The sequence below is a fragment of the Labrus bergylta genome, chromosome 21 (genome assembly GCF_963930695.1).
Source record: "Labrus bergylta chromosome 21, fLabBer1.1, whole genome shotgun sequence".
NCBI lineage: Eukaryota > Metazoa > Chordata > Actinopteri > Labriformes > Labridae > Labrus > Labrus bergylta.
Window position 1 is genome coordinate 12151088 of NC_089215.1, and position 13357 is coordinate 12164444.

General features: G+C 43.3%; 1 protein-coding gene across 2 annotated transcripts; it reads left to right on the forward strand.

Moving 5' to 3' along the window:
- Positions 1-1788: 1788 nt before the first annotated feature.
- atp2a1l (ATPase sarcoplasmic/endoplasmic reticulum Ca2+ transporting 1, like) lies at positions 1789-13357 on the forward strand. Of its 2 annotated transcripts, XM_020639100.3 has the most exons (24): positions 1789-2070; positions 2813-2830; positions 3162-3244; positions 4332-4436; positions 5469-5607; positions 6289-6369; positions 6462-6547; positions 6650-6947; positions 7025-7191; positions 7304-7392; positions 7489-7591; positions 7689-7820; positions 7947-8063; positions 8146-8364; positions 8478-8589; positions 9434-9657; positions 9740-9960; positions 10064-10266; positions 10361-10446; positions 10534-10667; positions 10757-10874; positions 11026-11143; positions 11439-11484; positions 12700-13357. In XM_020639100.3, the coding sequence occupies exons 1-23, from the start codon at positions 1953-1955 to the stop codon at positions 11441-11443; spliced, it is 2976 nt and encodes a 991-aa protein (XP_020494756.1). In that variant the 5' UTR covers positions 1789-1952; the 3' UTR covers positions 11444-11484; positions 12700-13357. The 2 variants fall into 2 exon arrangements, with proteins under 2 accessions (XP_020494756.1, XP_020494749.1); XM_020639093.3 differs by lacking the exon at positions 11439-11484.

Consider the following 13357-nt stretch of genomic DNA (forward strand, 5'->3'; position numbering starts at 1 on the left):
GGATTTTCTTTTAAATGATGGAATCAGTCATTTTATTCTGCTCTGCTTAGGACCCTTGTAAAGGTCACCACGCTGTAAGTAAATATAGACTACTGTATCTCATTGGTCTTTGTGACAAACAAGCATGTCTGTTTGCTTTCACTCTTGCTCAATTTTCTGACTTTACAGTTTTTAATCTGCTGGTTGGACTTTTGTTGACAGTGGCATTCAAATAAAATTCAACACAGTGAAACCTTCAAACAATATGACTCTCTAAATGACCCAGATGGCTCGCACTGACTGCAGTAAAAAAAAAATTCCAGGAGCAGTTTGACCCAAAAATAAACTTTTGAGTATGTGACGTATTGCGCAATAACTACCCTCCCAGTAAAGGCCGATTCACTCAAAGAAACGCCACAGTGACGCTGCACTACAACAAAGTGCACAAATTAATAAATTGTAGTAATAATGTGTCCTGTAGCTGTTACAGCTGGTGATCTGTATGCTGAACTGCTGTTCCTACAGGGACACCTGTCAGCGTATTGATTAGTAACGACAACTTACATTCCTGTTTGGAGAGGTCTGTGCACCACCCAGCAGCCTGTAAACTGTTTTTTTACTGCTTTTCAAACAAACAGTAAATCAACACAGTGTGTCCTAACATTATCCTTTATACAGGATTTTCAAGCTAATTTCTACATTTAACTTCATGATACGTCTAATAACCCATTAGGGTTAACCCATTAGGGTTATTAGACGCAAGACATTTTCAGAAAAATAATGAACCCAATGTTTTCATACACATGAACCAATTACACTAAAAAAAAAGACCTATTCAAGCGGATAAACTCAAAGGAACATGTTTTCTCTGTCCTATTGTGTATTCATGTACCAACTAACAAACTCAATGCTTTCAGTTCTCCACAAGAGGCCATTGTGCCTCACTAAAGATCATTTTGCAGCTTGATTATCTTTCATGCATCTACTTAAGCCGTGCCATATCTCTCTGCTGCCTTCCCTTCCTCATAAAAGAACAAGAAATAAAACTTGATCCTCGTCTATCTGCAGTCGGGCTTTTCCTCTGCCGTGGGATAGTGTGACAAGCTGGCTGGCCCCTTTGGAATTCCTGTCCAACAGTTCTAATTCCTCCACTAGACTATCACTTTCTTCTTTCTTTTATCATCCCAATGTCTTATTGAACGTGGTTTATCATCGTGCCAGGTGTCTTTGTCATTGTAAGCGGTTATTGACTCTGCAGAACATGTGCTGATGGCATTTGATGATGTGCCTTAGTTGCATTAAGTTGGGATTTTTGATTTGAGAACTTAATGTGTGTCATAAATTCCAATGCTAGTTCTTGTACTGAATTATTCGTCCACCAAGTCTCTTCTTCAGTCACTCATTCTTCTCACTCAGGATCGGCCACCATCCTCAGCAGAAACCAGTTGAGCCGTCACTCAATGGGCCCCCTCCTCCTTCCCTCTGGATGATCTCCTGTCTCACTCTCTCACCTTCTCCCTTCGTCTTATTCCACTGACCATGCATGTTCCAAAAACAGATATCATTTTCATCCATGGTACAACCCCCCTTGCACCCCCCACTCCCCTGCATTACCTCTTTTCATAATCCAATCCTAGCACCCTGTTCCTGTCCAAGTCCACCATCTCACCTCCCCATTGCTCCACCTCGAGCCCCACCCTTTGCCCCCTCGAAACGCCATATCCTCCCATGCTGGAATTTGTAGGCGTGTGTCTTCAGGGTGTCCGCCAATCCTGACCCCCTCGGTGGTATAAAACCCTGAACGTGCCTCTGCCTATTTGCTCTTTCTGTCAGTCCAGCACTCCTGAATAGAGGGTGCCACACTTCTTAGGTGAGGGTGGTGGATCAAGGGTAAAAATCTGCAGAGAAACAAGAAGTAAAAAGAGCGAGGAAAGGCACGGTTAGACAGGAAATCCTTTGTCTATCCAGAAAGGATGGAGAACGCACACATGAAGATGCCGGCTGAATGCCTGGCTTACTTCGGGGTCAGTGAGAGCAGCGGTCTCACCCCGGACCAGTTCAAGAAGAACCTGGACAAGTACGGCTTCAATGGTGAGAGAGCGGGCATGAGGGGATAGGGAGGGAGGCCTACTGATGCAAAAAAGACACTCAAAGTAACTGTTTAGTAACTAATCAGTTACTTAGTATTACTTAGTATATTCCACCATGTAGAATGACTTTTTCTAGAACTGTTTTCGAGATTGCTTTCCCTAGTGGTGATACTTTGTGTGCAGGGCTCGGTTTAGATTGCTTCTGGGATGCTTTTTTAGAGAGGAGTTGGAACAGCTGGTAGAAATGCAGAGACACTGAGAAGCAGAGACTTTGAGGGCTTTGAAGAGCTATTTAAAGATAGCCAAAGAAGATGGCTGGAGAGCGAGAGAGACAGGTGATGGCTCAAGAAGCTTCCTGGGTGATATATGGGGCGGGCGTTAACAGGAGGGATGGATAATTTTAGGCCGGGTTAAAAGGGGAGGTCCTTAGATGGTTTATGGCTAAATGATATGTACTATGATTGCTAATCAATAACCTGTGAAATGGTTTATTGGATCGAACAGCCCTGGTGCTATGGTGTGAAGTTTAAGGGCAGTAATCTTGTTTTTTGTTGCCTTAAAACATTGCACTAAAGATCACAAGATCAACAAAGATCTTGTGTACTCTCATACAAACAGTATACTTTATATTGATGGAAATGTTATCAACATACTCCATCTTTGTCCTCTGAACAATAATCGTTGAAACTAACCAACCTTTTTTTCTTTCATTCTGTCTCCTTCACCTTGGCGTCCATCTCCAGAGCTGCCTGCTGAGGAAGGTAAGTGTTTTTACAGCCACATTTGCAAATCACTTTAATCTAGAAGCTTTCAGACACCTGATTAAACCCAGATTTAAAAAAATGTTTAACCCTCATACACTGTCCACATAGGGGTTTTAATAAAAACACATCAATGCAGCGTTTTGATTGCATCACACCCTCAAGTTAATGATCCTCAATCATGGCCCATGGATTTCAAATGTCAAACATCCTTTTTGGTGACATAGATCACAAGGACACATTTGTGTTTGTGCTGAAATACACACTGGATATTCTGTGTCGTTAATATTGTGATGGTAATCCTTTTATTTCTGTACTTTTTTTCTCTCAGGTAAGAGCATCTGGGAGCTGATCCGTGAGCAGTTTGAGGACTTGCTTGTCAGAATCCTGCTGCTGGCTGCTTGCATCTCATTTGTAAGTAAACATGTGTCAGTCATTTTAAACTTTGACTTTTTCTTGTCACATTTTCAGAGATAGGAGACATTAGAGCCACAGTTTCTGGTTGACATTGATATTAAGTTGATTAAAAAGACAGCGAGAACATACTTCAACAAATCTCCTTAACAAAAATAGACTCTGGCGTTGACCACAAATTAGTTTTCTCACTTTGGCATTTCTGGCACAATGATCTCTGGCTCCTCTTACATTCTTGACTGCCAACAACACTTCACTTTAAATCCAACATACTCTTGCAGTAAACAAGCTGTAGTTCACAAAATTTCTGTCACTTTGTCAAGATGGCTCCTCATCTTTCTCAAAGGCCCTCAATGTATTTTTGAGGAGGACAAATTGAGAGGAGGGAGACGGATTGCGAGGGGCTTGTAGGAGGTGTATTAATTCCTTCGCCCAGCTTTCACCCCTTCAGGGCAGCTGTCACGATGGCCTTAGAAGGCGAATATTGAGGAGCCAGTGAGAGACGGGGGTCAGGGAAGTATAGGGGGGCTGAGGGGTAAGGGGTTTATTTTAAGAAAGGCCCAAGCTGAGGAGAGAAACTGAATCCTACGGGAAAGGTCAGGCGTGAAGGAAGGAACGAAGATCCTCCGCAGAGAGAGGGCTCAAGTCAGAAGGAGCAAGGAGTTATGGGACGTTGAGATCAAATTAATGACAATTATGTAAAGCAACAATATTCTAAAAATAGCACAGCAATTAAAGGAGCTGATTGAAAGTAAATAAAGACAAGGCCATGAAAACGGCCTGCAAAATGAGCTTTTAAAATGACAAATCTTGTTGTTTTTTTTATACAAAAAATAAAAATATTATGCTGCATTAATGCCTAGCAGCCTCCAGAACCCCTAGAAAATAGACTTTAATTATTCAGACTTAACATGTTTAACACAGGATTATATGCTGTGAAGCCTCCCTCCCATTCAACCACAATGTGCAAACATCTGGTTTGATATAAAAGTCCAATAAATAAAGACATTTAGACAAACTTGAATGCCTTTTTTTTTCGTCTGAATGTCACACTCACTGTTCTACTGTTTTGTCTTTCTGATCTCAGGTGCTGGCCTGGTTCGAGGAAGGCGAGGAGACAGTCACTGCCTTTGTTGAGCCCTTTGTCATCCTTCTTATCCTTATCGCCAACGCTGTCGTTGGAGTGTGGCAGGTCAGTGAAAGATCCACTTGACAACCAATATGACGTACAGTATGCTCTGTAATAGTGACAGAGAAGTACACAGGATCCAGTTACTGCCATCTTTTCTACCCAGACATGCTTCATGGTTGCTTAACTGTAACATAATCACTTCAACGACTCAAAATAGTTTTGTGTGGGGGCGCCGGTTGGCAAAGCGGTTAGGTCGCACCCCCCATGTACAGAGGCCGTATTCCCCAAAGCAGGTGCCTCGGGTTCGACTCCGTCCCTGGGCCCTTTCTCCTTTTTCACCGCCCTGTCCTCTCAAAAAAAGGCCAAAAAGCTCCCCCAGAAGGCGCTGTGATAAGATTCTGTCACAAAAATTAATAAGTCTTCATGGAACAATACTCCTCACTCAGATCGGAGCTCTATAACGCAAATCAAGTATGATCTGCTTTAGCTGTGATTTACAGACACTGCTCCAAGTCTCTGTTAGAACTGCAGTATCTGTTTTGATCATTCATATTGTGCAAGTCGTGCCCCATGAAGTAAGTGTGCTGTCAGTCATCAGTCACTACTATGGGGACACTTTTATTGTGACATCCTCGCCACGTGTCCAAATCAGCTGCTTGTTTTGATTTGCTCATTGAAAACCGAACTGACTTTGGCAACCTGTTTGAGGATCATATTTTATGATTACAAATATTCCGTCTGAGCACATCATGTAGTGTAGAGATTTCTCAGTGGCACGATGGATATATCCATGCTCACCTTTCCAACCAATAAATTATATCTAAAGGGAAATCACAATATGTGATGGAAAACACACCTACAATTATAGTTTTGATGCACTCATATGTCATCAGTAGGCTGTGTAATTACTAAAAGGCTTCTAGAAAACATCAAATGAGTAAGGTTGACATCCAAAATAAATTACCTCGGTTTTTGATAGTCTTTTGTTTTCAACCAAGTCTGGTGTAAAATGTATGAATGTGTGTTGGTATTTGAGTGGTTTTTTTTGTTTTTTTTTAACTGTTTGTGTCTTTTTCTCTTTTTGTGCCACAGGAGCGTAACGCTGAAGATGCCATCGAGGCTCTCAAGGAGTACGAGCCTGAGATGGGCAAGGTTTACCGTTCTGACAGAAAGAGTGTGCAGATGATCAAGGCCAGAGAAATTGTCCCTGGAGACATTGTCGAGGTGTCCGGTAAGACATGGCGTGACTGCTGATTCACGTCTCAGTAAATCTTCCCTGTCTTGTTACGTTGTAGCTGTGATATTACACAACATCCATTCAGTCAGACCGACATGAATCCAGCGTATATGTGTAGGGTAAAGGCCGATGGCAGATCTTTGTGTCTTTTTAAGGCAATGTGAGCGTGTTGGGATTGAGTAGCACTGCTGTGAAAACATGCTGACTGAAGGAAAGCAAAATCAGGAGTATAAATACCCTCAGCAGCACCTGCCGCACCTCTTCTCCCCTCCATGCCATTCCCTGCTTCTGTTCATTTGTCAGTGTGCACCTGTTGCCACTCTAGCAGGCAACCCTCTTCAAACTTACAAGTCCCCCCCCCCTCAAAAGAAGCATTCATTGTGTGGTTTTCAGTCTCATTGGGCCATTCGTGTACCAGTTTAGATAAATTGTTAAACTTTTAATCAATCTATAAATTAATTATTTTATGCATTTGTATATTTTGGAGAGCATTTACAAATGGGATGTTTTGCGCAGATGCACAAATACTTAAAAAAGGGAAATTTCTAGATCGCGATATGACTGCAGACACACAAGCAACAACAGCTGCATTTCTCTTATGTATAACATGTACGACTATTTATGTGTATAAAACAAGTGCTCATTTTGATTGTTACTGCTCTTTGATTCCAATAGTTGGTGACAAAGTCCCCGCTGACATCAGGCTCGTTTCTATCAAGTCCACCACCCTGCGTGTTGACCAGTCAATCCTTACTGGTAAGTTTTCAAGAATCCATCTACCAATACCTGTTGGGTTCTTGCTTAAATCCTTTGGTAATTTTTAATTCATTTTGTCTTTCCTCACTCAGGTGAGTCTGTCAGTGTGATCAAGCACACTGAACCCGTCCCCGACGCCAGGGCCGTCAACCAGGACAAGAAGAACATGCTTTTCTCTGTAAGTGCTACTACTTCATTATTTATCTACATTTTGCTGCTGTGTTGAAGTTTTTTTCTCCTCTTTTCCATTGCTTGATTTCTGTGTCTGTCTCCTCTGCAGGGCACTAACATCGCTGCCGGCAAGGCCATCGGTGTTGCCGTTGCCACCGGAGTCTCCACTGAGATTGGCAAGATCCGTGACCAGATGGTCGCCACCGAGCAGGAGAAGACTCCTCTGCAGGCCAAGCTCGACGAGTTTGGCGAGCAGCTGTCCAAGGTCATCTCCCTGATCTGCGTTGCTGTCTGGGCCATCAACATCGGTCACTTCAATGACCCCGTCCACGGAGGCTCTTGGATCCGTGGTGCCGTCTACTACTTCAAGATCGCTGTCGCTCTGGCTGTGGCTGCCATCCCTGAGGGTAAGGAGGAACCAGGAAGTGACTGTTTCTGCAGTGTTTTGTTTTCAATGCTTATAGTCCTCATCTTCATCTCTCAGGTCTGCCCGCTGTCATCACCACCTGCCTGGCCCTCGGTACCCGCCGTATGGCCAAGAAGAACGCCATCGTCAGAAGCCTGCCCTCTGTGGAGACCCTGGGATGCACCTCTGTCATCTGCTCCGACAAGACTGGCACCCTCACCACCAACCAGATGTGTGTGACCAAGGTGGGTACCAGACCTTTTTTTTTTTTTTTTTTTTTTTACTAGAAAAATGAGTTATCTACAAAACTAGCTTGGTACGAATTTAATGAAAATGTTATTTTTCCCTCGGCCACAGATGTTCATTGTCAAGGGAGTTGAGGGCGAGCATGTTGACCTTGATGCCTTTGATATCTCCGGCTCCAAGTACACCCCTGAGGGCGAGGTGTAAGTTGATACAACTATGCTCAAGTGCAGTATCCACACATGTAATTGCACGTGAACCACCTTTCATTTATTTGCAATTGTCTCTTTGTCTTTCAGTTCCCAGGGAGGCTCCAAGACAAACTGCAGCGCATACGACGGCCTGGTTGAGCTGGCCACCATCTGCGCCCTGTGCAATGACTCCTCTCTCGACTACAACGAGGTAACATTAGAAAGTCAAACTGTGTATTTTCTCAACTGAGACCTTGTGACTTTACATAGTTTAAACATTTCCCTCCATTCCCCCTTTTACCCTCCAGTCCAAGAAGATCTATGAGAAGGTTGGTGAGGCCACTGAGACCGCTCTGTCCTGCCTGGTTGAGAAGATGAACGTGTTCAACAGCAATGTGAAGAACCTCTCCAGGATTGAGAGAGCCAACGCCTGCTGCACCGTGAGTTTCTTCCTGCTGTTTGCGCATAACACACATCAGTCTCGCTTGTTCTAAACTGTTTTAAGTGATGCATTAAGGCAACAAAGTAAATCACTTTCTAACAGAAAAAAAACTTTTGTCCAACAGGTGGTCAAACAGCTCATGAAGAAGAGCTTCACTCTTGAGTTCTCCCGTGACAGGAAGTCAATGTCTGTGTACTGCACTCCCGCCAAGGGAGACGGTGGTGCCAAGATGTTCGTGAAGGTCAGTTTTTTTCCTGGTCTCAGATTGGAGAACTTGCAATGAGCAAAATGACATAAAATAAATCATCCTGTGTTCCCCCTAGGGTGCCCCAGAGGGTGTGATTGACAGGTGCGCATACGTGCGTGTTGGAACCACCCGCGTGCCCCTGACTAACTCTATCAAGGAGAAGATCCTGTCCGTCATCAGGGACTGGGGTACCGGCCGCGACACCCTGCGTTGCCTGGCTCTTGCCACCCGTGACACCCCACTGAAGGTTGATGAAATGAACCTCGAGGACTCCACTAAGTTCGCCGACTACGAGGTGAGGACCCGACGAGACCTTGTTTGATGTGATATTAAAACATGTGGATGATACAGCTACTACATGTAAAAAAAACCTCAAATGAATGACTGCATTAACTCCTCCCTCCTCAGATGGACCTGACCTTTGTTGGTGTCGTTGGTATGCTGGATCCCCCTCGTAAGGAGGTCACTGGCTCCATTGAGCTGTGCAGAGCCGCTGGAATCCGTGTCATCATGATCACTGGTTAGTATAATGAACAAGGTGCTTTGTGATTACAGAAATATGCTGTAACTCTCTTTATTGTACATCTGTTATGACTATCATCACTGATCATAGTAATTACATCCAAAATTGTAACCATTGTAATTTAAAATTGAAATAATTGAAAGTACAGAATATATTTAATACATCCTTTTTTAAAATAGTTTGGCAATTTATTGTAATTTTTCTAATAATTTTAACATATTTCGAGGTCTACTTTAGAACTCAGATTGGTCTTAACCACTGCCGACCCATATGGGGGGGGGGGCGATATCTTTGTTAGCTCTATGTTCAATCTGTAGAGGTAGATTTAGCTATACACATTTAGTGTGTTGATCCTCAAATGCAGTTATCAAACACTTGTGGAAAACATGTACAGTATAACGTAGACAAGATGGTCACTCAACTGGAAAGTAACTGTGCATGTACGTGCATCACCGCTTGACACTCTGGAGAGTGATGATGCTTGTTGTAATCCACAAGGCGCCCCTAGCTGGTGACAGAGAACGGCTAGTTTAATACAATGAAACTGAAATGAAATACTATGTCACTGGTGAAGAAATCGGCACAGATCTGAGATCAAATTAGCAGATACCACTGGATATGCTAACATCGGCTGATATTATCAGCTGGCCGATTAATTGATCAGGCTCTAGTCTAACCTTTCAGTATTTCCCGTATTACTATACCATTTTTGTTGTATTTAATAAAACATTATCTGCAACTGTATCTACTCCTTTAATAGTTTAATCAATCCACTCATGTCTTGTTAAAATCAAATATCGTTCATTTCACCGACTCCCCATCGCACCTTTCCATATTTCAGGTGACAACAAGGGAACCGCTATTGCCATCTGCCGTCGTATTGGCATCTTCTCCGAGGAAGAGGATGTTGAAGGCAGAGCCTACACTGGACGTGAGTTTGACGACCTGCCCCTCCACGAACAGTCCGAGGCTGTGCGCAGGGCTTGCTGCTTCGCCCGTGTGGAGCCCGCCCACAAATCCAAGATCGTGGAGTTCCTGCAGGGTCACAATGACATTACTGCTATGGTATGAACTTAGCAGCGTACGATAAAAACCTGTCCGCGTGTTAGATTGTCTTTAACTAACTTTTCCTCTGCTCCCGCTCCAGACTGGTGATGGTGTGAACGATGCCCCTGCCCTGAAGAAGGCCGAGATCGGCATCGCCATGGGCTCTGGCACTGCCGTTGCCAAGTCTGCCTCTGAGATGGTCCTGGCTGACGACAACTTCTCTTCCATTGTGGCTGCTGTTGAGGAGGGCAGAGCTATCTACAACAACATGAAGCAGTTCATCCGCTACCTCATCTCCTCCAACGTCGGTGAGGTTGTCTGGTAAGTGACCCTTTACACCTGAACGCCATATTAACGCCCTCGTCCTCTCCTCTCTGACCTCAGCCCTCATTCTGTTAAACTATTTCTTCTTCACCTCTCTCAGTATCTTCCTGACTGCCGCTCTGGGTCTGCCCGAGGCTCTGATCCCCGTCCAGCTGCTGTGGGTCAACCTGGTGACTGACGGTCTGCCCGCCACCGCTCTGGGCTTCAACCCCCCAGATCTGGACATCATGGGCAAGCCCCCACGTTCCGCCCAGGAGCCCCTGATCTCTGGCTGGCTGTTCTTCAGATACATGGCTATTGGCGGTAAGTAAGCACTTTGGAGATTATGTTTCTGATTTGGCTATTGTGCAAGAAAAACGTTTGTCTACTCTTCCTTACTGTTGGATTTCTCTCACAGCATACGTCGGTGCTGCCACTGTTGGTGGTGCTGCCTGGTGGTTCATCTACGACCCAACTGGCCCCGGCGTCACCTACCACCAGCTTGTGAGTTATCATCCCCTTTTCTTTTGCCTCTCTTAAACAATCACCTGATTGAAGTACACTTTTAAACCTCCCCTCCTCTCCGTGCAGTCCCACTTCATGCAGTGCTGTGATGAGAACGAGGACTTCGCCGGCCTTAATTGCCATATCTTTGAGGCTGCTCCTCCCATGACCATGGCTCTGTCCGTGCTGGTCACCATCGAGATGTGCAACGCCCTCAACAGGTAAAACTGAAAGTGGAACTTACAATGCACCAAATCTTCTGGTTACACTGACCTTCGTTATCATAACTGGACTTTTTTTCTTTTCCAAGCTTGTCTGAGAACCAGTCTCTGCTGCGCATGCCCCCATGGAGCAACTTCTGGCTGCTTTCCGCCATGACCCTCTCCATGTCCCTTCACTTCATGATCATCTATGTCGACCCCCTGCCCGTAAGTCGCCAGCGCTGCGTGCAGTTTGACATCTGTGGGCAAAGCTCCCCGTTTTAAGAGCAACATTTAGAAGCCTTTTGGGATAAGAGGTTTGTGTTGTATTTTCTTTATGCTGTATTGGTTCTGACTCTCTCTCTCTTTTGCTCCCTAGATGATCTTCAAGTTGACCCATCTGTCTGTAGATCAGTGGCTCATGGTCTTGAAGCTTTCCTTCCCTGTCATCCTCATTGATGAGGTGCTGAAGTTCGTAGCCCGCAACTACGTTGAGTGTAAGTAGCCTTTGCTTTTCCCTACATTTACCCTTAACATATTAAAAAATAAATAAAGATTGACCTTTCATTCTCAAATAACTCTAAAACCTTGAAATCATTTTGATGAATTTAAAACCAGAAAGTCTAACTCTTCTCCATCCATTGTCATTTCATTTGCTCACATCTTCTTCCCATTTACTTACAATTCCATCATAAACTAATTCATTTCTGTTTTAATCTCTCTGACCTCTCCGCTCTCCCTCTTCTCTTCATTCATCATTAACTCATGTAACCCTTTTTTGTTGATTTTCAGACTAAATTCACTTCTCCCACCACCTTTAGCCTGTAACCAAAGCAAGGTACTCCATTGTCCCACTGCTCGTAGCATCACCGTTTGTGTTCTGTTTGTGTCTATGTTGGTGTTATCTTAGTGGTCCTTGCAATTATTCCGAGTGTGACCTCAGTCCTGTCCTCTGTTGATAGTTTACTCTCTTGTTGATGTTGAAGACCTGGTTCTCTCAAATTCTTATTGACATCAATATGAAAAAAAGTGAACTCAATCAATCACCAAAATCTTGACACTGTCACAAAATGTCAAATTGACACAATTTCCTAGAAATGAGGACATCCCATTATGCCTCTCTGTATCTCTTGTCTTCCTCTGAGCTCTCTGTTTGTTGTTATTTCTGATGTCATAGCGGCTTTGTACAAGCTCAGAGTTGCAGTGTGTGTGGGGATGTTTCTCTTTTACAAAAATTTACTGAAACAGTTAAAAAAAAACTTGTCAATGTCCCTATTGAATAATGGGTTTTTGATAACATGACAGCTTATGACACACTTTAATAGACCTGTAAGCAAAGAAGATCTCTTAGGCTTTGATGTAGATATTGCCGATTTATCTCATCACTTGTAAGGTATCCATAAAAGCATGCAGACAATACATGACAATGTAACAGAAGAACTGATGTATAGTGTTGGCTGAATCGAGTGTCCCAAAGTCGAGAATGGGCAGTTTGTCTCATTTTCTTCAGAAGCCCTACATTATTATCATTCAGAAAGAGTGAAATTACCTTTTGCCTTTTCCCCCACAATAAACTTGACCTTTTTCTGTTAAATGGCCCATATACTCACTATATGGCCCATTTCATTATATCAATTATCATGCTCAAACTCAAGCCTTGACCTCCCACGGTCAAGGCTCAAAAGTACACCCGCCTGGAGATTCAGCTCTGAAATACTTCATAGTTTCAGGAAGGTCTGAGCTGTTCACATGTTCCTCTCATGTAAACACATGATTAGTAATGCTTTGCCCTCAGCATACTTCAGCTTTGGCCTGCACATAGAAACAGAATGATGTTATTTTCTGGCTGCTTTCAGTAGATTTGACATCAGAATTTTTTTGTGAAAAAGCAAAATATTCTTATTGATTGCATCCTGCTTTTAAATAGGATTCAAGGTTTGGCTTCAGTAATGATATTGTCTGCAGATATAGTTTAAGCAGCTACAATTATTTAACCTATCACGTGTCTGAATATCCTTTCTTTCTCCTAATTGATCCATTTTCTCTTTTCCAGGTACAGAAGCTAGATAGAGATGTAGAAGAAGAGGATCTCAAGGGTTGGAAGAGAAAGAGGCGGAGGACGATAGAGAGAGAGGGAAGCTGTAGTGAACCAACCAGTAGAAGAGAGAGGAAAAAACACAGGAAAACATACAGAAAAAAAACTAATAAAACTTGTCAAAAACCTACATAAACATAGCCTCTATGTAGGGAAGGAGATTGATTTAAAACAAAGGGAAGTATCTCTACGAATAATGTATCAAAACGTATTTAAGATTTTATGCTAAGAAATAAAGAATGTATTAAAAGTGATTTTTTGTTAAACTTGGATTTCCTCAGATGTTGTGTTTTTGTGTCCTCTGTCCATTTTCATATGATTGACTTTCCAGCATATTACTTTTTAGTCTTTGTCGCTCGTGTCTTGCGTGCAGCCTCCCTGCTTCGGCCCTGCTCTGCACAGTGTGGTGTAGGGTTGCAAAATGATGAAAAAAAACCCAAAAACAAACCAAACCACATGCCTGCAGCTGCCGGTGTTTTCTATAGGCTCCATGCGCTCAGCGGACTCTGTTGGAGGTCTCATGACGTAAAATGGGCATGTCCACTCAGTCACAACACTTTTGGTCTTATATATTGTTTACGTGATAAGCTGCAATAAATGGATTATTACAAACTCA

What these genes read in the sequence shown, in the direction of transcription:
- atp2a1l (XM_020639093.3), top strand. Translation starts at nt 1,953, where the DNA reads ATGGAGAACGCACACATGAAGATGCCGGCTGAATGCCTGGCTTACTTC. An exon ending in TGGCTGCTTGCATCTCATTT is followed by an intron (nt 3,245 to 4,331) that starts GTAAGTAAACAT and finishes TTCTGATCTCAG; the next exon opens with GTGCTGGCCTGGTTCGAGGA. An exon ending in AGACATTGTCGAGGTGTCCG is followed by an intron (nt 5,608 to 6,288) that starts GTAAGACATGGC and finishes TGATTCCAATAG; the next exon opens with TTGGTGACAAAGTCCCCGCT.